The 27,213-nt window shown below is 40.9% G+C and overlaps 1 protein-coding gene and 1 long non-coding RNA gene across 4 annotated transcripts in view; one reads left to right on the top strand and one right to left on the bottom strand.

Annotated features, from left to right (window-relative positions):
* The first annotated feature begins 525 nt into the window (after nucleotides 1-525).
* parp14.3.L (poly (ADP-ribose) polymerase family, member 14, gene 3 L homeolog) overlaps nucleotides 526-27,213 on the top strand; it is a 45,234-nt gene continuing 18,546 nt past the window's right edge. Inside the window, exons 1-5 of one of the 2 annotated variants that reach the window (XM_041562472.1) lie at nucleotides 526-842; nucleotides 1,232-1,344; nucleotides 19,206-19,300; nucleotides 19,460-19,496; nucleotides 25,338-26,530. In XM_041562472.1, the coding sequence (XP_041418406.1) occupies nucleotides 1,338-1,344; nucleotides 19,206-19,300; nucleotides 19,460-19,496; nucleotides 25,338-26,530 (1,332 nt within the window). In that variant the 5' untranslated portion in view covers nucleotides 526-842; nucleotides 1,232-1,337. Of the gene's footprint in view, nucleotides 843-1,231; nucleotides 1,345-6,981; nucleotides 7,240-19,205; nucleotides 19,301-19,459; nucleotides 19,497-25,337; nucleotides 26,531-27,213 lie in introns of those variants that run through there. The other variant, XM_018256319.2, reaches the window with a different exon arrangement.
* LOC121393596 overlaps nucleotides 7,047-27,213 on the bottom strand; it is a 65,022-nt gene continuing 44,855 nt past the window's right edge. The window contains exons 1-4 of one of the 2 annotated variants that reach the window (XR_005961177.1): nucleotides 13,167-13,233; nucleotides 11,040-11,236; nucleotides 9,564-9,711; nucleotides 7,047-7,222 (exon numbers count right to left, since the gene is read on the bottom strand). This is a non-coding gene — a long non-coding RNA (uncharacterized LOC121393596). Of the gene's footprint in view, nucleotides 7,223-9,563; nucleotides 9,712-11,039; nucleotides 11,237-13,166; nucleotides 13,234-27,213 lie in introns of those variants that run through there. The other variant, XR_005961178.1, reaches the window with a different exon arrangement.

Below are 27,213 nucleotides of genomic sequence, written 5' to 3'. Positions count from 1 at the left end.
AAAAGGTTCCCTCTAATACTTGTTATCTGAGTGCACAAAAATTACCGTTTGTGCATGCTTTTAAAAACTGTGTGCACAGACAGGTGGGGCATCAAAATAAGTACTAGCAGGGAATTCTGCTGATTATAGAATCTACATGCTGGATTCAGAAAAAGGCAGCAGCATACTTCTAAATGAACTTCTAATTAGCCATGCAGCATGTGGCTGGTACATCGGCACAACTAGTTAAGTTATGTTCCTGTGCTGTGAGTTATTTACCATTTTTGCAATGGAACATGGGTGTAAGCAGAGCCCCTTCATCTCTGTGGGGACTGTACCCACAGGACCAAATGTCAAATACAGATAAAGCACTGCATGCAATATTTTTTCCTGGCCATCCCCGTCAACATGAAAATTCACTAATGGGTTAATCTCCTGCTACTCCCAGCCTGAACAGAAGATAGTTAATTTTAAGAACCCATAAAGCCCACCCCCTCCTGGCTCACATCAGTCTATTTATAAAGCCACCATAGGGCATGTTGACGGGGACGATAGCCAGGAAAAGAAAATTTTATGATATTAATTTTCTTTTTTCCTGCCCATCCTCCATCAATATGAAAATTCACTAATACGTCATACCCAAGCAATTAAACCACAAGGGAGGGAAGATAATTATACTTCAATTTATATGGCCCAACAGGCTAAAAAATAAGAGAACAAACTGTCCAAACAGGACCTGAGAGTCTACAAAGAAACGTAGTGGGGTAACTGCAGATCATTTCGGAAGACACTCCTGCCTCTGATGCCCAGGAGGTTGCCACACCAAGTGTCTAATGTACCTTACTAAATTTTCATGTTGACGGGTAAGTTTGATATTAATTTTCTTTTATCTGTCCAATGTTTCATTGCATTACCTGCTGTGTAATCTGTGCCTTTTCTCCTGTTTCAGCTTTGAATGGCTGCCCCCATTGCTACACAGTAGCTTGTTTATTTAAACTATAGTAGGGTTTCTAAAGCAAACCCATCATTTGTATCAGTGCAGTGCAAAAGTACATTGTATTTTCATTACTTTAATACACTTCCATTTTTTGGTGTTACTGTTCCTTTAGGGCTACGGAAGCAATGCTAACAGAAAGTAGTTACAGGAGTGTATCTTAATGGTGGGTCACAAGATGTTGCAGGACTGCAGTCCTTCGAATCCTCTAGTAAGTAATGAATTGTTAATGCCAAAAGATTTGTACATATATTCCAGTGGCATAACTAATGGAGAACAGGGAACAGACTCCATGGCTGCATGATGATCCAGCCTCTTCTGTCAAACTGCATCTGCAGGTACTACCATCACTCCTCAAAGTTGAATGGCAGGTAACACATATAGTTATGGTCCCAAAACTATATTATTGGGGGGGGCATACTTTACCCATTTTTTATAGAATCCTTGATCAATCTTGTCCCTCTGGAACAGGCTTACTACTAACTATACTACTAACATATTGTAAGAAAGTGAAACCCCAGGACAGTGCATGCTGGCAAAGGGTGCATGACAGGGGCGGGACAGAGCTGCCTGGCAGGGGATTAGCAGGGGGTTAGTGACGTAGTTGGGGGGTGGAGTTGTAAGGGGATGTGTAGCACTAACTGCTAAGGAGGGCATCCATTTTGGAAGAAGAAAAGGAGTCCCACCCTCCCTCCCTAGTATTTCCCTTTGTGCTAGTTGTCACAATTGTGGCCTGGGTAGTGGGGCACAGGATAAGTTGATGTGGAATGGTGAGTATTGAGCTGACTAACCAAGAGGTTATGAGAGGGAATAGCCCGTTGTCACAGCCGGGCGGCGGGTCCCTGGCAATGGGGAGAGTTAATTAAGTGGAGTTTTACCAAGTTGGTTAATAGAACTTGGTTGGTGGTGTTCCTCTCTAAGAGCGGTGGTCTCTGGGAGGGTATGTTGTATTGGGGGTAGCATGCAGTCCTGCGTACCCATCATGCTAGAAGGCACAAGCGGCTGGTGGCTTAACGATTGCATGTACCTAATTGGGTCCATTGCCAGGGGCCTTGCAGAGGATAAAATTTTAATGGTATTTCACTTTCATATTTGTATGTTTATAATGTTGTTAATATAACAGTTATTGATATATGTGTTATCTATTGTTAAGTGATCTGTTGTGCAATAAAGCTGTGGACATAAAGACTCCAACAAATAAAATGTATGGTGAGCGAGTTGGTTATTCCTAGGCCAGTTTGGGTGGAAAAGGCAGGTATTTGTCCCTGCCCATGTCATGCGCAGTGCTGTGTTGTACAACAGTAGCTACATAAATATAATTGAGGTTATCATTATAAACCAAATAATTTCTGACAACCACAGATATTCATTTGTATATTCTTCCTAAAACTATGGGTCAGGAAACTACCTTTAACTTGAAAAGGGGTAATTATTGGCAACATAATCATTTTATCTAAATATTTTATTGTGGTGTGTAATCACGTTTCCTTCAAAAAGTAATTGAGAAGAAAGCTGTTACATTGTGAGGATGCATTTGAGTGCAGGCATCATAGCAATTTGCAGTTTCATGGCTCCTAACTGAATGTTAATGTTATCAGCAGGAGACATTTTATGAATTGTCATCATCAGCATTATTCCAGATCAATAAGAGATCCAGACATCGTAGCACCTTATGGTCCTGTTGGCACAATATCTCAAGGATATTGCATGTGTTCTCATTAACCACAATAAACAGCTCATGGTAACCTAAGGCCTACATGTGACCTAGTTACAACGCTGCCACCAGTTTTAATATACTTTTCTCTGATAATTATTAACTGCATAAAGAAGGATTTACTGGGTTAAGCAGTACCACTGCCTCCATTCCCTGAGTAAACACAGCATTTGCAAATGTACTCTTTCAGTTAGGGTTTTATGCGTCACAAAGAACAACTAATAACATACAAAAATTGATCACTCTTTCTTTCTCCAGTGGCAGATGGATTGCTAAAATCCTTTGAGGTTCAAACCCACTAATATTTCCTAAACCTTAATATATGCAACATGTGTGCATGTTTGATGTACTATAATGCTCATAATGAAGAATAGTGGCAATTACAATGTTTCTCCATTTACCTATAAGCACTAATTTCACAGACCTGTGTATTTAAAATGTTAAATAACTAGATTAGCTATTTAAATAACCCACTACACCTACAATGATGTTAAAGGGAATTTATCTTTTTATTGAATTGATTTTCATTAAAACTTTGGTTTTTTCATTATTGGCTCCTTGAATGCTTTCTACTTTTAAAACTGTCCGGTTTCCAGGGCTACATTTTTATTGTTATTCTTATTTATTTATGCGGTAACTTTTTATTGAGTACTACTTCTTTATGACTTCAGTTTTGTCTATCAAACCTACCCATTGATTTACTTCATTAACAGTGCCGTATTTTTTTTTCTTTTTATAAAAATCCGAGGCAGGGTCCAGAAGAAGAGCTGCATTTTTTTCCACTTTGTACCCTGCCCTATGGGTGAGCACCTACAAGTGCATTCGGCAGTGCTGTGGGGGCAGTGGGAGACATATAGGGTTACCCTATGTCGCCAATTATCCCACCCATTACTCATGCCCCAACTATGGCAGGCAGTAAGAACAGCCCAAGCACTTTCATCTGGGACATATGTAAGTAACCCCTACAAACTTAGAGGAGACATTTCAAAATTCACACATTTTCATTTCCAACAGGGCTCTGAAGTCAGTAGATAAATCATTTGACTCTGACTCCTCTGTTTTTAATATTCTAATACATTTTCCATGTTAGTTGAAAGAAGTTAAGTACACAAAATATTTAATCACTGTCCAAGCTCAGCCGTTTGTGAAGCATTATGAAGATGGTGTCTGATTTTAGGAACAAACCAAATTACTATTGGTTAGGAAGCTGACGCACTACCCTATTGGCCATCCAATCCTGTCACTGCCAACAATGAATAAGGATTCTGTTCAAGTTTGGGTCTAAATCTATAACTCAGCCTATGTCATTGTGGCTAATTTATTTACGAAAGGAACTACATACATTCCTTAAACCTAAAGTTTGAACAAAAGACAAGAAATGAAAACAGTAAAGTTATAATTGCTCAGCTGGACTTCACACTAGTGAAACAACTAAGCACTGGGCTTAAAGGGGTGGTTCACCTTTAAGGTAACTTTTATGGTATGTTATACAACTTTTCAATTTGTTTTCATTATTTATTTTTTATAGTTTTATAGTTATTTGCCTTTTTCTTCTAACTCTTTGCAGCTTTCAAATGGGCGTTGCTGACTCTACATCATACTAAAAGTTATCTCAAAGGTGTACAACTCCTTTAAAGCAGAGAACTACTTTATCATGTGACTATGAATATTTTCATTCATCCAGGTCATGATATATCTAGTGTAGCGCTATAGTAAACTGATTCGCTTGAGAGCAGTTTTAGCTACTTTCCTTTGTGGGCTGATATCACAAATGAGCTCTCTTTCTCAGGGGCAAGCCCTTGCAACGCGGTGGAGGCATGGTGTAGTGTAACTGTAATTGGGTGCGATAGCACAATGATGGGCGCCAGTAGTTCTTTGACGGTTGAACATAGAACGGTGTTTATTAAACAATAGCACATAGATCATTCAGCACATTGATCCACAATGGAGCATAGAACATACACAGCAGCATAAAGGAAGCATATACTCACAGCACGTATAGGCTGAATCCTCACAGGCTAGGGAATATTCAGCAGAGAGTAGGTTGACAGCATGTGATGGGTATTGCCCAGTTTTCAGGATATCTTCCAGTGGCAGACTAGGGGAACTCCTATCATCCCTACCTCAACACTTTAGTCCTTACTCCGGGTCAGTAATACTCTGGGAATCTGGGATCTTAATCCCTCTAATCTCCTCAGCGGAGTATTGAGCTGCTCAACTAAATAACCTCTCTATCACTCCTAGAGTGATCTATAATTGAGTATAGCTGTCTAATTACTAGGGCCAAGGCACCTAGGGTCGACACTACCCATTCCCTTCCAGCCTGCTTGGTTGGGCTAAAGCAATGGACCCAGACCTCATGGTTCCTAAACCTTTTATACTCTGGCACAGTGCCATCTGGTGTACACTGTGTGAACTACAGGGGTTACATAAGCACAAGGTCCCCATAAGGACCCACTGAGGTGTCCATATTACTAGGGATGTGCCTGACTGTAAAGTGTAAGGGTGTCTAAGATTTTCACATCCCTACACTAGTATAGGTAAATCTAAAAACAACTGGACTTGCTGAGTAATCAATGAAGACGTTTCACTAAATCATCCGAGCACCTTCTTCAGTTCAGAATAAACTTACCTTTTTGGACTGTTTGATATGCATCCAAGAGGGGGGTAACTTAAAGACGGGAGTATACAGGAAACCCACTCATACGGATCAATATCTGTTGTTTGATTCCCACCATCCGCTGGAACACAAACTGGGTGTCATTAGAACTCTGCACCACAGGGCGGAATGTGTGGCAACTGATACAGAGTCCAAAGACAAAGAGCAAAAACATCTTAGAGGAGCTTTGAAAGCATGTGGCTACCCAGACTGGGCCTTTGTCAAAACAGCAGCAACCAAGCCCAACAGGAACACCAATAGAAATAACCACCCAGAGACACATAGTAGGCGAAACATAGTCATCCCATATGTAGCTGGAGTGTCTGAGAAACTCAGGAGGATTTTTAAAAACACCACGTCCCTGTGTTTTTCAAACCTAGCAACACACTGAGACAAAAACTGGTACACCCAAAGGATCCAACCCCTAAAGAAAAACAAAGCAATGTGGTATACGGAGTCCAGTGTAGCGAGGAGTGCACAGATCTATACATTGGGGAGACAAAACAGCTGCTCACCAAGCAAATGGCTCAGCATAGGAGGGCGAACTCTACAGGGCAAAACTCAGCTGTCTTTCTACACTTAAAAGACAAGGGACACTCCTTTGAAGATAGCAAGGTCCAAATATTGGATAAAGAAGGCCGCTGGTTTGAACGAGGCGTGAAAGAGGCGCTTCATGTCAAAGTGGAGAAACCATCCCTGAACAGAGGTGGGGGCCTTCGACACCACCTGTCTGCTACATACAATGCTGTTCTAACATCTGTACCCCGGCGGTTTCAGAACACTTCACACATCCATTTATGCAACTCTCACAATTAACACCTGTATCTAGGAGTTACATGACACATTGGATAATCCTATCACAGTAACTACACAGAATCTACACCTCTGTGAATTTCTTCAGATGTCACCTCTTTGAAGAGTTACAATGCCATTGTGATTGGATTAGTGGAAGAGTTTATATGCGGAGAACTTCCCACACCAGTCAGTTGAACTGAAGAAGCTGCTTGGATGAGTAGTGAAACGTCTTCATTGATTACTCAGCAAGTCCAGTTGTTTTTAGATTGACCTATACAAGATACTTTATCATGACTTTTATCTGTGAAATAGGACATTGTAACATATTGTATTTTTTTTTTTTTTTTACAATTAAAATTTATTAGGAGGCCCATTTTTGCTGACTCTGACTCCAGGTACTCAAAATTGCTCCTGACTGACTGCACAGCTCTGTGGTGCAAGTGTACAGCTGCTCTGCTAATGAATAATAATGCAACCATTCTACCTCTATAATCACCTTGAACAAAGTGAGTACCACATCCATTTAAACAAATAAACATGTGTTCCTTCTTTTAGAAACTCTGGAATTCTAAAAATCCAGATTGTGCAGCATGAGAGATGTAGTTGAACAACTCCTCTCCATTCCTCCATGCAACATAGAGAGGGTTCATCTGAACAAGAGGGTTCTAATTTAACAGTAATCTACCTGAGGAGTAGCTAAAGCCTTAGGTTTAGGCCAAGATACATTACATATATATTTATAGTTTCTGTCATGCACAACTGTATTTTATTTTTTATTTGGTAGTAATTCCCCTTTAAACAGCTGTGAGTCAAACCATATCAGGTTACACGAAATCCACCCTATTTTCCTTGTAACTTATCCCTGTTTCACTTTCATTTTTAACATTTGCTTCTGAAAAAGCAACACGTACATAATGGGGGACAGGATTGATTCAGATTATGATCTGCATTCTCTGGTTGTGGAAAGCAGCAAGGACTTAAATGAAATCCAACAGAGAGATCTGCAAAAGTTGTTTGTTGTAAATTACCAAGGAGAAGAATATATACTCTCGTCTATCTCTTCCAGGCTGTTCCGAGTGAGCTACAGAGAGGAAGGAGGTAAAACCTGTTTATTCTGATAACACTTAAGGAGTGTATAGCTAGGTCTGTATAAATACTTCTATATATGTGCACTGGTGCTTGTTTTCAATGGTTTGACAAGCTTTGGCCATTTTTCAACCAAAATGATAAAGTAACTATTAATACTCATAGCGTAAAAGGGCTGAGATGCAGAAAAGAGTTTAGACCTTTTCATATATAATCGAGCACTGTTTTTCTTCCTTGTGCCGCTACCGCTCCTTCTCTCTCCCAGCCCTTTCTTCCTGTTAGCTCACAGGGATGGGATTTCATCCCCCTCCTTGCACAGAACAACACAGAGGAGAATATGTACACAGACATACACCCCCCCCTCAAAGGACTTTGAAATATGGTGAAAAGAAATAGTTTACTTATTATTCCAACATTTGGTCTTCCTTTAGGGCTATTCCACACGGGGAGATAGCGACGCGTTTGCGGTCGCGGCGACAAAGCGCCGCGCCAGTCGCCGCGACCGGCGCAGGCGATAGTTTTGTATGGGCGCCTATGTAAAAACGCCTGTGCTAACCACACGAGGCGATGCGCTTTTCAACAGTCGCCTGAAAAAGCCTGGCGAGGCATTTTCAGGCGACTGTTGAAAAGCGCATCGCCTCGTGTGGTTAGCACAGGCGTTTTTACATAGGCGCCCATACAAAACTGTCGCCTGCGCCGGTCGCGGCGACTGGCGCGGCGCTTTGTCGCCGCGACCGCAAACGCGTCGCTATCTCCCCGTGTGGACTAGCCTTAGGTAACAACAGAGTGAGCCAAAATGTGTGTAATTAGTTGCTAAGAAAGCATGTGTGGGCCAGTGATCAGTTTACTGGTGTTAACATAGTTATATGGTGACATCATCACTACATAATTGCTGACAGTTAAGCGTGAGTGTGGGGGAAGGACTCACAATGCAAACACACTCATGTGCACACCCGAGCCCTATGGAGTACTTGACCCGGTGCTCGGACCCTAGGAAGTTGGCACTTCCGCAACACAGCAGGAACGAAGAAAACAGGTACCGGCACACAGGTGCAATTCAAGTAGGGGACTAGCCCCTTACGTGTTTATTAAGTCGACACAACATTTCGGGGGCAATTCCCCCTTCGTCACCGGGGGAATTGCCCCCGAAATGTTGTGTCGACTTAATAAACACGTAAGGGGCTAGTCCCCTACTTGAATTGCACCTGTGTGCCGGTACCTGTTTTCTTAGTTTCGGAAGGACTCAAAATCCCATCATCCTAGTTTAGCCAAATCACCAAAGCACAAAATAAGGTGTAAGAAGGACATTAAATGTAAATTGAATTAAAATTTTGAATTGGCAACCCTAAGTTGCTATAAGGCTGCACAGCTCACCGCTTTCTGTCCCCAAGTTTGCATAGAGTGATAGAAGATCATGCGATCACAACCAGACCCACTGATTCCCACTGAGTTTCAAGTCTTAAAGGGGAACCGTCACCAAAACTATAGCTTACTCACTAAGACTGGCCATAGACGCAACGATCCGGACCATGTGTGGAGAGTCCCAACATTTTTCGTCCGTCGGAGATCGGTCGTTTGGTCGATCGGACAGGTTTGAAAATCTGTCGGCTGCCGATAATATCTCTGCATGTATTGCCGATCGGAAGATTTTTCAGTGGGAGACTGTCACTAGCTTTGTCAGACATAACTATCGTACGATTGCTGTCAGGGGCAGAACATTGGCTGGTCTGTTCTTTTGTACTTTATTTGGTCGGAATGGTAAGACTTTGATCTGAATGGTTAGTGGAGGGTCGGGAGATGGGAAAGTCCGATTGTACGTTAATTCGTACGATCGGATCTTTGCGTCTATGGCCAGCTTTACAATAGTCATACAATAGGTGTTTGCTACTCTTATTTCCCTTCAAATTGTCTCTTTATAAAAAAATAAGCCTTATCACTTAGGGTGGTGGCAGATGAGGAGATTAGTCGCCCAGTGACAAATCTTCTCTGCTGCGACTTCAGAAATCTGAAGTGATTCGTATTCCTATCCCGCCAGCGATTTGTATTCTTGCCAGCGATAAGGCATTTCGGGGAGATTAGTCACCTGCAGCACCAAAGATTTGTCACTGGACGCCTAATCTCTCCATCTGTAGTGAATTTGTGATAAGGAATGTCTCATGAAGGTCAAATGCCTCTGATTTTCCAGTTGATAGGGCCTTACAAACAGTTTATTTGTTATAAATGTGCTTGATTATCATTCCCTCCTTTTTCTAGTAATCTCAACTTTCTGCCCAATTTAAAGCATTCCACTTCCCAATTAAAGTTATTTAACGGTACAATGGGAACAAAAGCAGTACCTTTACTGAGAAGAGAAGTCTCAGCTGGCATTAATGTATGATGATAGAGATTGTAGATGGGATTCATTTTGGGAACCTGGGGGGACGACCACGGCCGCCTCTTACCCCTACTGGTGTGCTTCTTTCTTCTTCTTTCTAATAATGACATCTGTGAAACACAAATACAAGAAACATTCAATCGTTTTGTACAAAGAGCTTATAACCAGTCTGTATTGAATACATCCCTAAAAAAGGCACGTACACATGTATCTCAGCAACATGGTCCAAATTCAAAATTTGCCAGTGGCCAATATTACAGTGTGACAAAAAGTCTAAATCTCTGACACAAAAACCAATGTGGGGCTATAAACGGGGGCCAAATCTAAGAGATCTGTTAATGAAAACCGATCCCGTTCAGTGTTATGAACCTAAAGGTGGCATCCTTGGCAAATTAAAGAAAGGTTGTTATAAATGTACCACATGTAGTTCTATGATGACTGGCAATACATGTAATATATACAGTATCATAACATGCCCATGTGGGGCAAGTCCCAAAATACGCTACGTGAGTGTATTTGTAGATCATCTATCAAAAAGGCTTTTGAAACCGGTAAATCGGATCAACTCCTGCCACAGCATTTTTTAAAAGAAGGAGATAGGCTCCCCACTCTAAGATTCATGGGTATTGATCTAATCCCAGAACCAAATATGGAAGGAGATTGGGATCGATTATTGCTTGACACTGTAGCTCCTAGAGGTTTGAACGAGTATTGTTCTTTTACACCTTTCTTAGAAGTGTAGTCAAAGTAACTTCTAATGTATCGTTGTAATAGATAACTATGCTGTCTCTGCGAATATATTCAACATGTAAATTGTTTTTATATACTGTATACAGGGCCACCATTAGAAATCCAGAGGCCCATACAAGTATAATTTTTGGGGCCCCCCCCGACCGCCCCAGCCCCCCCCGCCCGCCCCAGCCCCCAAGCCCCACCCACACAACAGTTAAAAGACCACACAGACATCAGTGCCTAAAAAGGTAACCCCCCCCACACACAAGTTATAAAAAGCTATTGATAGTCAGGGCCCCCTTATAAGTTAAAAAAAATAATTGGTGGCCAGGGCCCCCTTTACAAGTTTTTTAAAAAATTGGTGGTCAGGGCCCCCCTAAAGTTAAAAAAAAACATTGGCACCAGGGCCCTCCTTACAAGTAAAAAAAAATTGGGTCCCCAAAGAATATTTAAAAAAAAAACATTGGAGCCAGGGTCCCACTTACAAAGAATAATTTATTAAAAAAACATCGGTGCCAGGGCCCCCCTTACAAATAAAAAAAAAATTGGGGCCCCAAAGAATATTTTTAAAAAAAACATTGGTGGCAGGGGCCTATAGAATATTAAAATAATGCATTAGTGGCCAGGGGATTAAAAAAAATAAAAAAACACAAATTGGTGTTTAGTAGAATTGAACTCATGGCTTCAGGACTTTAACTTCGCCTACTTTCTGACTTTGGTCTTTTCGTGGCTTAAGGACTTCAATTTCGGCTGTTTTTGTGACTTCTTTTCGCCGCTTCGGAAGTTTGGCCTTGGCTGTTTTCGTGGCTTCGGATTTTTTCACTGCTTTGGGACTTCTGCTGTTCGGCTTTTCGGCACTTCTGCATTTCGTCAAGGAAGTTTATCTGATGATCTGATGATCTTCTGGTTAGGAAAAAATTAGAAACATTCTCAAATCTTTCCTAAGAAGAACATCAGAGCAGCCCTCTTTCTTTATCCTGACAACTTTCTTGACTACTTTGTGGTAAGACAGGTTGTAAAAATGACCAGCAGGTGTTGCTGGTATAACAAAATTTGTTCATGTTAACCGTACATGTAGCCTTTAATATCAAGGGAAAAAAATTTAATGTGCATTGCAAAAGTGCTTCAATTTTACATTCACTTATTTTTAAGGTTTACTTATCCTTTAAGGGAAGAGAGGCCATGCAAGAAGAATACCTTGTGTTTTTTGCTTTGAACATACAGTAGTTGCATGTTGCAAGTATGTTAGGAAATAATTTCCTACTATTTGCTGATAATTCTTCTTAAAGTTGCACAATATACTTTAGTTATTTTAGTCTAAGGCAATCTGCAACTGGTCTTCATTTTTTATTATTGTTGCTTTGTTGTTTTTTCATATATCTCAGAATTTTAATAGCTTTTGCAGTGGTTAGAAATTCAGATTGGGGGAGAAATAGGACTGGGCCTTTTGGAAACCAATAGAAATAGCAATAAACATGTAGCGTAACAGAGAATGAATTTCTGTGGTTTCTGCAATTTTGTGATTCTTAAAAGTGTCAAAATAGGGCAAAATACTCAACAGAAAAATACTGAAAGTTAATGTAATAATGAGCCTCTCATACATTATCAACATTCCTCAGTAGAAATTCTGAACAAACAACCATTGTGCACAGGCGATGCTCCTTTATGCACAAGTACACATTCATAAGTTGGTTTGCAAACAAAAAAAAAAACAAACACATGGTGCCTACTAAGCAGGTACAACAAGAAAAAATCCAATGGCACACAGGGCTCTTCCAATTTTTATTTGAAAGCAGAGTGCAAATGCAATGTTTCGGGAATAAAACAGTGCACATATATAGACAAATAAATCATTCAATTAATGTGTCATAATTGCATGTCCAATCCGTTCGAGTGAAAAAACAACATAGAAACACCTTTTTTTAAAAAAAAATTTACAAATTGTTTAAAAAGATACAAAGTGTAATATGTTAATACAATAAATATCAATGCTGTGTGATACAGTGCAATAGAATACAATAATTTCACCGATTTATACAAATAAAGAAAACATATGTATATTCCCATGTACCTACTCCTAAAGCTGTTTAAATTAAAGGAAATGTCAAGCCGTTTTTGACTTTTACCATGCCTGTGTAGCCTACTTTAGCCCCAATCGAACCGCATTATTTTCACTTGGAAAAACGCTCTACCTTCCCTGCACCAATGCATTGTTTGCCTCCCTGCGCCTTCATTAACCCAGCGGCCATTTTTTCATGCTTGCGCTCTTCCTATTAGCAATGCGCATGCGCCAATACTCCCATCTTTTTGACTTGCTAACTTGCTAGTAACTTACATACAGTAGTTATCCTGGTTGGCAGTGTAATAGTTAATGTCTCCGCTCTCTTGCTCTGCTCCCTGCAGTCAGCACGAAGAAATATGTGCTAGAAGCGGAGAGCTAAAGCTTGACAGAATACAGTCACTATAGCAACCACCAATGCTATTTTTTGATTGGCGGAATGAAGACACAGAGGTCACTCATGATGTGGCTGGATGGCTTTGCCGAGGCCGATTTAACTAAACTGCGCATGTGCTAGATTCGTTTAGACAAGTGCGCATGTGCGTCTCGCCAAACTATAGTTTGCATTCCGAAGGGAGGGGGGAGAGAGGCAGATAGTGCAGGACAGCAGCAGGCAGCCAAAATCAACAGAGCTGCTTAATGGATCACTTTTCAAGGGCTGCAATACTAGGTATGTAAAACATGTAACGAGGCATATCGCTTATAAAATTTTTGTTGTAGGAGTTGACATGTCCTTTAAGTAATGTCCTTTAAGTAATGTCCTTTAAGTCTTACCCTATAGAGGGAGAACAGGAACAAAGAGTAGCTGACCCTAATTAAAAAACCCATGGTGATCATCTGTAAAAGAAAATAAATATTTTTAATAAAAAACATTCTATCAAAAGATTTCTATAAAAAAGCAAGACATATTAAAATCTTCATTAAGACCCTTCGGATCACGGGTCTGAAGAAGCCAGATCCAATAACACTCTCTTTGGAGAGCCTACCAAGCAGGCCTGGAATTGTGGCAAGGCCACAAAAGCCCGGGCCTAGGGCGACATGATTTCAGGGGCGGCATGCCGCCCAGCCACACCATCTGGCAATGTACTGAGGACTGTGCGCATGGTAAATCTCCAATAGTTACTTTCCAGGCGCACCCAGAAATGTGTGCGTATGCGCACAGGAGGGGGGGAGGAGCTTCGGAGTTAGAAATCTGGCCCTGCTACCAAGCATTCTGGCACTGATTTTTAATGTGAGGACAGGAGTGGATAAATCTTGAAATTGATGGTGCTCAGTGCTTTGACTTAAGATAAGCCCCATTAGTGGCAGACCGATATGGGCACTTTAGGTGGGGTGGTCACATGTTGGAAGAAGTGGTGCAATTTTTGACCACACGCACGTGAAAGTAAGAATTATGACAATAAATCTACAGTAAACTGTAATCTACAGTTTACGTTATATCGTTTGTACTTTTTATACATTCCAAGAAAGATTTTATTGCAAACCTTCCTTTGAAACATACTGAAAATACAGAGATACCAAAGATACAATAGCTCAACCATGGTACAGCTGGCAGCTATATGTGTACAAGCTTGCATGGCATGGGTGACCGCAAATAGGGGCAAAGGGGGGCACTTTTGCCCTTAAACAGTGACAGTTGTGTAACTACCAGGAGTCTGAGGGAGTAGAATAGGGGGCATGGAAATAATGTCATCTTCTGTGTACCCCAAGCAGTACTATTCATTTTATTTTTATTATTATGGCAAAACATGGCTATGATGTTAAAAGAAGGCAGGGAACGAATCAGGAGGGGCGGGACTACACTGCTACTCTTGCAGCACAACCCTTCTCAGTCACTGTCCAATCATGACAGAAGTGGGCAGTTCTTACTCCGAGTGCAGGCCCACAGGAAATGTTTGTAGACATTCTGCGGAAGTGGCGGGCTCTACAAAATGGCAAGTGCAGTACTTTGATTTCTATACAGGGAGGCAGCTCTAGCTCTATCCACAGTCAGACAGTGGAATCTTTTACTTGACATTGACACACAGGAGTGATATCTGTACTGTCTGTAGTCCTACATAACTCTTTTTCCAGTACTACTTATGTTAGGTGCAGGAGAGAAGCACAGGGTAGGACTAGTTCTCCATGCACTGAGAGGAGAGTGTAAGTAGGGTTGCCACCTTTCTGCAGGTTTAATGCGAGACAGTGATGTTGTGGGGGAGGGGCCATGACATCGTTGGCTCCTGACCGTGACATCGTACGGGCGGGTGGTCCATCAGGGGCGGGGCTATGCCGTGGTTATCGCCGATTGGCCTTGTGGCATCAATCACAGGGAATCCTGCATTGTTTTCCTAATTTGGAGAACTGGCCAGGAAGTTTTGACCCGGGCAGCCCTTCAAAAAACCGGCTCTGGTGGCAACAAGTGTAAGTAGTTTAGGAAAAGAAATAATAGACCCCCAGTTATGATTTTATTATTGCGAATGATTACATAGTGTTTATTTATTGTCAGTGCAGCAGCATTATTGCACCATACTTCTATAGGGCTGTGTACATACTTTCCTATTCAGAGCTGCCATTCTACACAGAATTTGAATGTACAATGCATCTTGCCCCAGCCTCTGCCCAGCAGGCTAACATGGCACAGCAGCCACAGAAACCAATCTGCTCCTAACACATTGCTAAAGGATGAACGGAAAGTCAAATGGAACCAGACCAATTTACAGGGTATCCAAAGGTTAGCAGAAATAGTAGTTCCCTATAAGATGCATAATCAATTTGCTGGTTTGTGTTCTGTAGACAGTAAAAGTGAAGTTGACACTTTATACTGCTATGTGTTTTGGGTGCAGACATTTTGTGTGTAAATTGGGCACGGTGAACTAAAAATTTAGCGCAATATCCATAGCACAATGCACAATTTCACTTTAAAAATCTGGTAACCTTACATTAGGGGGGCCCAGTTACACCAAGTTATGCCCCTTAAGTAGCTGCCCTACTTGACAGCTGACAGCCCTTCTCCTTCCCTTTTGGACCCACTGACAGCCCACTTGCTGCCAAGTGATGAAAATTATTTGAAAGATGGTCATGCATTTCACTGTGGTAGTGTAGAAAAAACAGGTTATTTTTATTGATCAATCACTGAAAATTTTTCTGTGTAGCCCATGTTGCATGGCACATGATATAGCGCCATTGTTCACACCCTTGCACCCTGCAAAACTTCTGAATCCACATAACAGAGGATTTTGTAAGCACCACTGTTTCTTAGCATATTCCTCTTTTCCCCTACACATATATACAGGAAATAATGCAGGAAGTTTCTGTTTTGCAATTTTCAACTAAACTCAACCCATGTCAATAGGGACCTGGTCCAGTTCTGATATTTTGAGGACCTAATGCCACTTTACACCAAAGGGGAAAATTGAGGATTTCCCTGATAAGATAGGTCTATAAGACATCTCAGTGTCATTACATAGCCTTTTACAGCAAATGCTTACACTACTGGGAAGCAAAAGGCATATAGCATACTACTTGAAACTAAAAGTATTGGTGTAAGTTTGCTCTGATGTTGTAACTCATAGCTACCGGTTGAAATTAGTTGTGGTCATGGTCAGCTACAGCAGAACTCATTTAATAAATGTGGAAAAAATCCTTACCAGAACATGTGCTTTTTTTGTACGCAATCACTATCTTATTTAAGAAAATGTTTTGGACAGAATATTCAGGGTCACCTTTTTTTTATTCTGTTCATTTTCATCAAGCCTGAAAATATTGAATGTTTTAATAATCTTTGAAATAAAATAAGGAAGCTCTTAGAGAATATTCCCATTGACTTCTATGGAAACCTGTCAGCTTTTTTGGTATAATTTCATGTTTTTTCTACAGCAAATCGAGACTATTCGAGGTTTCAGTAAAATATTCTCGAGTTTAGTTGCATTTCTCAGAGCAGACCAAAATAACATACATTATCATTGCCATTTAGAGAATTGTATACTAATTACCACAGGACAAATTAAACAATAAACATTTGAGGAGAAGAGACAGTTTAGGCTGCTCTGCAAATGATTATTTTATTGTACTACCGATCAATGGAATTCTAACCTAATCCATAATATATTTGGTATATGGTCTGTTATAGTATACTGTATTGCTCAACCAGGCAACAGCAGGCATCTTGACTTATATTAGTGACAAACAGCAGAAGTGCATAACAGAGTGAGAAAAGGGTCCTATAATAATCTGTTTCAAGAGTTAAGTCCATGAGCATGCAAAATCTGCCTACACGAGACACAGAGAAATAAAACTGCAAGGGGGTTATTCATCAAAAGTCGTTTGAGGTTTTTTTCTGCCTCAAATAATTGCTTATTTATAAGCACAAAACAAAAACTGTGGTACCGTGTTAGGCTGTAGCAAAAATAACAAATAAATAAAAAAACAAACAAATACAAAAAGTATTGTAGAAGTGATACCTATATTGGCTAACAATAAAAAAAATAAATTGCAAGCTTTCGGAGCACCAAGGCCCGTTCTTCATCTGTGAAAGGTATTCATGGGCAATAAATTAGGAACTTACTGATAGATAGAGATCAAATGTAGAGATAAAACAATGAATTAGGGTGGGTTGTAAATAGTCCAGGAGTCTGGATTCAGTCAGGTCATGTTGTGACATGAAACCTGACCCTAAATTAAAGGAAATGTCAACCCTATTTCAGACCGTGTCGGCAGCTTATTGGCCCGTGTATGGGGGCCCCCGACGGGCTTCCCCGATCGAGATCTGGCTGAAAGTCGGCCAGATCTCGATCGGATGGGATTAAAAATCCCGTCGGATCGCGGCCGCATCTGTTCGTTGATGCGGCCCCGCGATCCGACCGCCCGTTTGGCGAATGCTAGGATCCGATCGTTGGGCCCTAGGGCCCACGATCGGATCAGCCCGATATTGCCCACCTCAAGGTGGGCATATCGGAGGGAGATCCGCTCGTTTGGCGACATCGCCAAACGAGCGGATCTATCCGTGTATGGCCACCTTAACATGGTGTCAGTATTGGGTGCCTTACTCCCACCTAAACCGCATTATTTTCTTGCCCCAATTCCACTCCTATGTCCTGTACTGCTGTCTTCTTCATCACTACGTTAAGAGTTCCACCCAGTGGCCATTTCCCTGACCTGACATCATCTTTTCCCTTCTCCCTTTTCTTAATGTGCATGTGGGCATAGCCCCTCCCGTCTGATTTCTCTAAGCAGACATATCTTTCGTCTGCTGTACTCAACTGACTCAAACTGCGCATTCTCCCCACGCCAAGCGCCAAGGAGAATTCTGAAGGGAGGGGGGAGAGTGGCAAGTATTTCAAGAATGCAGTGAGAACTTTCACTGATAAGATTTTCATTTGGGGGTTGACATGTCCTTTAAGGCCCTGTCTTAATGTGTTAAATAACTCCATACATTTGAATTCATAAATCTTCCTTTCCCATTCAGTTTTAAAGTTCCCTTTTAGAATTAAGACCTGCATGTCCTGAAGACTGTGATTTTGACTGCAGAAATGTTAAACCTGCAAATACATCCTGTACAAAAATCAAGTTCCAATTCTGAATACACAAAAAGTCTACACCATTCTGGACCACTATTCGTGTGCTTCATCCAATGTGGTATACATGATTACATGTACTAGGTGCTCTACAGGAGGCATATACATTGGGGAAACAGGACAAAAATTGCGCACCAAGATGAATCTTCACAGACATAAAATCAACACCAAATCATGTGGTACACCAGTGGGGCAACATTTCCCTCGAAAACTCGAATATTTCAGGAAAAACACAACTTGACCTTAGATAAATAACCCCCTAAATAATTTTTATTCACACATTTTATTTCATAATACAGGTATATAACCTATAATCAGGAATGCTTGTGTCCATACCTGTCCATACCGTTTTGAGCGGGACAGACTTGCTTTTGACAGCTCAACCCGCTGTCACGGATTTGTACTGATAAGTCCCGGGTTTCTCTTTGATCTGCTGCACTGAACAGCCAGAAACAGATACAAAGATTCTAACTTAATTGCATCTTGGCAGACAGCCCAGAATAGATACTTGACATAAGAAGAAGATAAGAAGTCAGACTCACAGCTTAAAGGGCAATTCACCTTCATTTGCAAAACTGTAATTACATATAAAAACCACAGAAATGTGTTCAAACTTTCATAACCTGCCAAATTATGTAAAATGAACATGGTAATTAGGAGGTGTTGCCACAAAATGGGCGTGTCCACAAAAATTTCCAAATATTTTTCTGCCTCTTTCTGGTTCCTAAATGTTGGGAGGTATGTTAAAAAGAATGTAATTGTAATTGTAGTCTTGTCCTGCTATAAATATAAATTCATACAGCTGGGTTACCGTAAAGTACAAGTTGCTGTTTTATTATTAAAGAGGAACAGGAAATAATTTAAAATATATATTTTATTAGCATGAACTTAGCATGTAGACGTGCTTCCTGTAATTTTGGAGCTTTATGCTTTATGTATATACTTACTTATAAATTCTGCTTGTGCTCCCTTTTTAAAACTACATATGCAGTGTTTTTACACTAAATTATTTTTAGTTTTGTGTGTTTGAGTGAAAATGTTGTGTGCCTATGCAGCCATCTTCTCAACATTTACAACATTGCCACAGTTTGGACAACTTGGTCATTCAAATGTGGTTCTTCACAGTGATAAAAAAAAGAAAATAACATCATTACATTCAGAGCAGGGAACAAAATATCTACATTCTTGGTGTTTAATAGTCAGTTTTGCTGTACTATGAGCAAGAGTACTAACTAGTAACCCTGGCTTTGTTTTACAGCTTGGAATGAATTCCTGGATAATAAACCACTTGAACTGAGGTCCTGTGGAGATACAATTGAGCTCACTATCCGGGTAGAAGAACATCAAGAAGAGGTAGGTTTGAACTTAATAGTTCAAGATGTTGATTTTTGGGTTGCCTGACCTCATATGCAGAAAGACTGTGCTGTGATGTGTAAATGGTGTTAAAAGTAACCAAGGAGTACATTAATCTACATTAATTAACCATTTACTCTTTCTTACACTCTTCTGCAGGACAATATGGCATTACCCTGTACAGTGCAATGTTCTGGTAAGAATATTTTGTATTCATTAATATCCTTGATTGGCAGAACTCAAGGTGTTTGATGCTATGCATAGTTTGAGATAGTTAACTATAGGATAAAGTTGTATGTGTAGAGAAAAGAAAGCAAGACAACACAAATACATAAATGATAGATAGGTAGATAGATATAAATTCAGTGGTGTAATTTGCAATCGGCGGGCCTGGGTGCAAGATGCATGCACCAAGAAATCCCCCCTGCCCTGCAGTCTGCAACAGCACTTATCCCAGCTTGGTGGGCCTCAAGGGGGTGCAGGTGTACCCCTGGTAGTTACACCACTGGATATATCATGTTTTATTATGCATAAGAACAGCCAATGTACATCAAATTAAACTGACAAATACAAGGAAGGAGGTAACTTGTGCAAAAATCTCTCTCCATTGTCTATGATACGTCCGAGTTTTTTTTAAATTAATTCTGGCACCCTCCCTGCATATCTGTTTGCACAATTACTTTCTTTTTTACACTATATTTTTCTTTCTCCATTGTCAGGTTGGGGGACACAGGAAACAGTAGGGCATAGCTAGTATCAGTAGGAGGCAGAGCCTCTTCACCCTTGGTGGATGCCCCTGTATCAAGGCTGTACAAAAATACAGCCCTGCCAGTCCCTGACTCTTCATCTTTTAAGGATCACATGGATAAAAAAAATGGAGGGACATCTCCGCTCTCTCTTTTCGGCCCCTGGTACGTCCCTTCGCCCCATTGTTGGCCACAGCCTGGGTGGCCCATCTTACCCAGGCTGTGGCCAAAACTGGGCGAAGGGATGTACCGGGGGCTGAAAAGAGAGAGCGGAGATGTCCCTCCATTTTCTTATCCATGTGATCCTTAAAAGATGAAGTCTTGAGTGGACTTCTCAAAGCAATTCTCTCAGGATCTCCATGCCAGGAGCTGTCCCAGTGGGCTTCCCAAATTAAAGAGGCAAACAATTTCATTTGAGAAGCTTTATTAGATACGGCCCAAGTGATCAGCAGAGCGTCAGCACTGTCTGTAGCAGCCCGCAGGGCACTTTGGATGTAACTGTGGTCAGCGGATCTCTCTTCAAAGAAATCTCTTAACGGTAAAACTACCCTTAACGGTAAACTACTTTTTGGTACTGACCTGGACAAAATTATCAGTCAGGCGACGGGGGGCAAAAGTACTCTACTCCCACAACCAAAGGCATGCACTTCCTTTCGCAGAGGAAAGTTTTTTTGCTCCTCTTACAGCAAGTGTACTAGACTGTCGCCAACCAGGCAACATCATCAAGCAGAGGACACTTTTGGGGCAAGCCCAAATCCACCTGGCAAAACCGCAAAACATTTTCCAGACCGGTGGACAAGTCCACCTCTGCATGACATGGAATCTTCCTCGACAGACCCCGTGGCACTGGGAGGAAGGTTGCACCACTTTGCGGATGCTTGGCTCACAAACACGCAGGATTCTTGAGTTCACAAGGTCGTGACACAGGGTAACCACATAGAATTTTCCTCCCTTCTTCCTCAAAAGTTCTTTATGTCAAGAGTCCCTCAAGATCCAGCAAAGCACAAGGCTTTCCAGGAGGTTATTGCTTCCCCTCATCCAGGCAGAACTAATTACTCCAGTTCCACCCGGGGAGAAATTCAAAGGTTATTATTCAAATCTTTTCATGGTTCATAAAAAAGACGGATTGGTCCATCCAGTACTGGACATGAAGGGGCACAACAATCATGGATCATGGCAACGGTCACAGCAGTAATCAGAAATGCAGGGGTCTTCATAACTCCTTACTTGTATGACCTACTAATCAAAGCACCCTCTCCATCTCACCAGGCACTCCAGGTCTCCATGACTAGGTTACAGGAACTCGGTGGCTTCAGCCTGGAAAAGTCCTCTCTAACCCCCAGCCAATCTATGGTCTCTCTGGGGATACAAATTTGATACAGAAGATTTTCTGCCTCAAGCAGGGCCGGACTGGGAGTAAAAAGCAGCGCTGGCAAAAAAATTTAAGCAGCCCACACAGAAATGTGTGCTGGTCTTTTACTAAACTCAATAATTTATCCAAGGCATGCTAGTAAGTAAAAAAATATACTTTATTTACATCAATAGTTAAAAACATGAAAAATATCCCCTCTAACGCCTAACGCGTTTCATGCTTACCCAGCACTTAGTCATAGGCAGAATCCAACTAGTGCTATGACTAAGTGCTGGGTAAGCATGAAACGCGTTAGGCATTAGAGGGGATATTTTTCATGTTTTTTAACTATTGATGTAAATAAAGTATATTTTTTTACTTACTAGCATGCCTTGGAGAAATTATTGAGTTTATGGTTTTACCTCTGTTTGGTCACTAGAGGTCTCCGGCATGCATACCAGTAACGTTTACTGATCCTGCTCCCAGTTTGATTCTAATTGGTCTTTTACTAACACATGAGTATATATATATGGTCATTTCCCCATGGGACCAGACTGTAAATTATATCCTTATAAACAGCGCGTTCCAACATCAGAACGCGCCATTTATTTAATTTTGCACCGGCGACCAAAACCTCGACGCAGACCGGAAAAAAGCTCTTTTCAATAAAGGCCTTTAATAGAAAATACTACATGTGTGGTGCTGTCTACTTGCTGATTGTGTATACAGAACAGGTGGAAGTGACTACCATAGACCTGCACCTTCTTCTACTGAATTTTGTGGGTGCTGACTTCTAATTTTTACTGCAATTCAGCATTAGTTATAATAATAATTTAATATATAAATTATATATAATAATATATAATAAGTTGTTAAAAAAATTAACTGGTCATTATTCATTATTTGTGGTTTTTCAGCTATCTGGTTGCTAGGGTCTTATTTAGACTAGAAACCAGGAAGTGGCTTGAATGAGAGACTTGGGGCATATTTAGAGAGTCATATTTTTAAGAGTTTTTTAAAAGTGAAGTTAGAGATCACCACAGTTCTCTAGAGTGATATTCCTCCACGTTCCATTCGTTTCTATAGGATTTTTAAAGGCATATTTATCAAAGGGGGAAGTTTCACCCTTTGATAAATAAGAATCCCATAGAAATGAATGGAGAGTAGCGGAATTTCACTCTAGAGAACTGTGGTGATCTCTAACTTCACTTTTTGATAATTATGCCCCTATGAATAGGAATACATGAGTTACTTAATAATAATAATAATACATGTGTAGCCTTTCAGAGCAATAGTAAGTGACCACCATTTAAAAGCAGAGATAGGTAGCAAATTATTAAAAAAAAGTTAAAATATGAAGACCAATTGCAAGGTTGCTATAAATAGGACATTCTATAACACACTCTACTAAAACTGTGCAGCCTCCATGTCACACTTATGAGTAGAACATTAGGCTAATTAGGTGGACCCGCCGTTCTGTCCAGGACAGGTACAGATGCTGCTGCCTGGCTGTGATTAAAAGTAAACAAGTGAAGTGCTGCTCCGCATCTAAACAGACAGCGGCAGCCCACTTATACACAAAGCAGAGCGGCCCCTCGGGCATTTGCCTGAGTCCACAGATTATCAGTCCGGGCCTGGCCTCAAGAGAATGTTACACACCTCCAGTCACTGGTCAACTCGCTAATAGTAAAGCAGAGCCACACCATCAGATATTGCATGAATGTACTGGGGGTTATGGTGGTGTCAATAGAAGCAGTCCCTCTCACCCAACATCATCTCAGAGAGCTGCAATGGAACATACTCAAGGCATGGAAAAAGAAATCCCTAATCCAGAAAATTTATCACACAAGACAGAGCCACAGCATCCTCTTCTGGTGGTTACACACTCCCCACCTCTCCGAGGGCCGTTTCCTAGGAGAACCTCACTGGCGTCTGCTGACAATAGACACAAGCCTCTTCAGATGGGGAACAGTTCTGGAAGGACGTGCAGCACAAGGTCGGTGGACTCAGGAATAAAATCTATTACCAATCAATTTAATCGAGATATGAACAATCCGATTGGGCCTGACCCATTGGCACCAGGAGTTAGCAGGACAGGCCATAAAGGTCCAGTCAGACAATTCCACAGCAGTGGCATACTTAAACCACCAAGGTGGTACACGAAGCAGAACAGCACTGCATAAAGTAAAACTCCTCTTTTAATGGGCGGAAGCCCATCACACCGACTGTCAGCCATTTACATCCCAAGCCTGCAAAATTGGGAAGCCGATTTTCTCAGTCGAAAAACTCAGGATCCAGGCGAGTGGTCATTAAAGGAGAAGATTTTTCACGACATAACACAAGTGTGGGGCATTCCAGAAATGGACCTCATGGCAACACAGCACAACAGATTGGGTCTGAGGTGCCTGTTACCGCGATCCTCTGGCAGAGACAGCAGACGCTCTGAAGGCACCTTGGAATTTTCAACTGGCATACGCTTTCCTTCCACTTGCATTACTGCCCAGAATGAACAAGAAGCTACAGAGGGGATAAACTACCCTGATTCTGATAGCTCCAAGGTGGCCCAGAAAAACATGGTTCTCAGACCTGCTCAACCTCTCAGTAGCGGAACCATTGACTCTGCATCCACAACCAGACCTTCTTCACCAAGGACCAATTCAGCATCCCATCCTAGCCAGCCTCGCCTTGACAGTGTGGCTCTTGAGACCCAAATACTAAATCAGGAAATTACCATCCCAACGTTTGTTCTCGGCTAACCCCAAGGAAGTAGCACTGCATTCCTTGGATGCCATCAGAGCTCTCAAGTTCTACTTACACAGAGTACAGGACATCGGTAAGTCTAACTCTTTATTCGTACTGCCTAACAGACCTCGACAAGGCTCGGCAGTTAAAAAATCTACTATCTCTAGATGGATCAAACAAGCCATTCAAAAGGCCTATTCTGCACAGGGTCAAACAGCACCTGACAGGATCAAAGCACATTCCACAAGGGGAGTGAGCACGTCCTGGGTATTTATTTCTTTAGCCAATTGGTATATATTGCAATGTGAGAACGGCTACTAGTTGCATTTCCCAAATGCTCTTCTTAAACAGTTAGCTTTAAACAGAGCCACGGTTTGCTTGTGAAATCCCATCACATGAAAGTTGCTTTACTGTATAAATTACAACTAGATGCAGGGAATTTCATTTGTCAAAATATTCCACAGGGATGACAATAATACAGCTGCTCAGCAATGATGGCTCTGGTTAATAAAGTTCACAAATATCTCTATGTGTTACACACTAAAACACATGTTCTTTCAGCTGATTCTTAGTGCCAAGCTGTAGCCTGGATACAGGTGTGCTCCGCCAATGAGGCGAGTTGAGAAACTTGCCTCAGACGGCAGCGTCCCCCTGATTGCCAGGGACGAATTTCCATTTTTCAACCCAGAATTCGGCTCCTCTAGTGCAGAAAGCGCAAGTTGTGCTCTCTGCACTAGCAACATGGACCCCCACCAGCAAAATGGGCAGGATCGCCCCTGTCAGGATAGTGCATGGGTAAAGTGTTGTGAACCATTGAACATTTTGACCTAACCACTGTACGTCTCCCTACTCCTCTACCGTGTCCAGCTACAATACACAATCTTTTCCTCACTGGAAGTTCCCTTAGGTTCTCACTAATCTGGACATCACAAACTACATATTTCATTCTTTATACTTGGAAAAATGCTCCTGTTTGATTTTCTGCACAATATAGTATATATATGTTAGGTTTGCTTTACTTGATATGGCACAGCAGTTACACAAGACATACCCTAGCCTAATATTTCACACATGGCAGGCATTAGTGATCACCAAGGGAAATTCAAATTCAAAAAACTGCCTATATCAGGCTGGATATGTAGACGCCATTAAAATTATCTGCAGCTTCTCAGGATTGATATAATGTTTTTTTCAACAGGTGCTGGTCAAAATTCTGCTAATAATGCATTAAATGTATCGACACAATCTAATGTTACGTCAGAAACAGTTCAGATGGCTCCGAATGTGACCCAAACTTCCATCCCTTTAGAAAGTGACTCACAATATTTTGTGGTCAGGGATAGCATTATTTATGCAGTGAAGAATAACTTTCCAGGTCTGAATATCCAAGTTACTCCATGGGAATTGAAAATATCTGGGGGCCCAAGAGATTTGGTACAGGCACGAAGAGAGATTAAGACTGCTATAGATGGAGTCAAGTTCAGGACTATTGCGTTACAGTGCAATATCAAAGATTTTCTCAGCTGCTGGGATAAGAAAGCCCTTTCTGAAAAAATATTTGGCAGGACACAAGAAGGCTGTGTTATCTTAGATTCATCACGAGGTCTGCGCTTGTATGCACCTTGTATCACTCTTCTTGATCAAGCAGAGAATTTACTAAAAGGAATTTTTCAAGAAAGAAGTATTTATATAAAAAATGAGGACAGAAATGTCATTGTTTCAGAGTCGTGGACAAGTTTGACGGAGAAAATTCAAAGCAACAAAAATATTCTTCTCTGTTCCCATGAAAACGAAAATGGTAGCTTGAATCTGTCTCTGCAAGGCTTTAAAAAAGATGTGGAAACAGCAACTGAAATAATTAAAGATCACCTACGCTTACACATTACAACTCAAGAAGACCTTAACCTAGAGAGTAGAATATTAGTTGAAAACCTGGATGACTTAATGCTAAGCTTTAATTTGGGAGAACTAGAGACAGGTGTTAGATCCTTACCTTCCTCAGGTACCAGTGTAACATTGATTGGACCAGAAAATGCTGTGACAAAATCAATGGAATTGCTCAGAAATGTAAAGCAAATCATTTGCCATGAGTTCCTTTCATTGGGAGAACATGGAGCATTATACTTTTTTAAAAACCAAGGAAAGGAAATGCTAGACCAAATTTCTAAGGATCATAATTGCAAGGTCTATATTGGTGAATCTAAGGAAGCATGCAGTAAGAAAGAAAGCAGAGGCAGAAAATGTGACTTAAGGACATTGCCCCCAAAAAAGGAAAAGAGTGCGGAGTGGCAGCAAAGTACAGCAGGTTACACAATGCCTGTTAATAGTACTGATAACAAGCAACCATTAATTCAACTTATACTGAGCTATGGAAATCTTGAAGAAAAACAGGTTAGTCATTTCTATTAGACTTAAGTGTTATAAATCACTAATAAACATATTTCTATGAGCTCTCTACTAACACTATACAAACAAATTTTTTAAATATCCTTTTTTCAGACATGCTGCAGCAGTTAATGCAAAACTATACTCCCTGTAGGTCTCTCTAAAAATATATCACATAAAACAGCTCGTATGTAAAACTCTGCTTCATAAATAAACCATTTTCATAAAGTTATGCTTTTTTTTAATAGTATATATCATTGGGTAATCTTAAATAGAAAATTACCATTCGTATGAGCCGCATGGTTAAGTAATCATTCTATATTTGTCATTTAAGAGGTGACAATTTTCCAATAGAATTACCACCTATTATCTTGTGGGCTGTTTATATGTGTGTGTGGGCAGAAGAGGTCATGTAATAGCGATTGCTCTTATTTATACTGGCTCATAAGGAGGGATTCTGCCTAGTGCAGTCTGGGGTATTGTAAATAAAGCATTGTGACTGAAAGGTAGTAGCTCTTGTACAGTAAATATGTGAAATGACAAGTTTTCAGATGTTATATATCTGAAACAGGAACCAGCAAGACATGTCATGTCATATAAAGTAATTGGGCCATTTATTTGAAACCCAAATTTTTTGGTTTTACATTTAATGTGAAGAGTTTATTGATAGCAGTCATTGTCCATCCACA

The sequence above is a fragment of the Xenopus laevis genome, chromosome 1L (genome assembly GCF_017654675.1).
Source record: "Xenopus laevis strain J_2021 chromosome 1L, Xenopus_laevis_v10.1, whole genome shotgun sequence".
NCBI classification, from domain to species: Eukaryota; Metazoa; Chordata; class Amphibia; order Anura; family Pipidae; genus Xenopus; species Xenopus laevis.
Note: the sequence above shows the minus strand (reverse complement) of the source record. Positions and strands in the feature narration are given on the sequence as shown.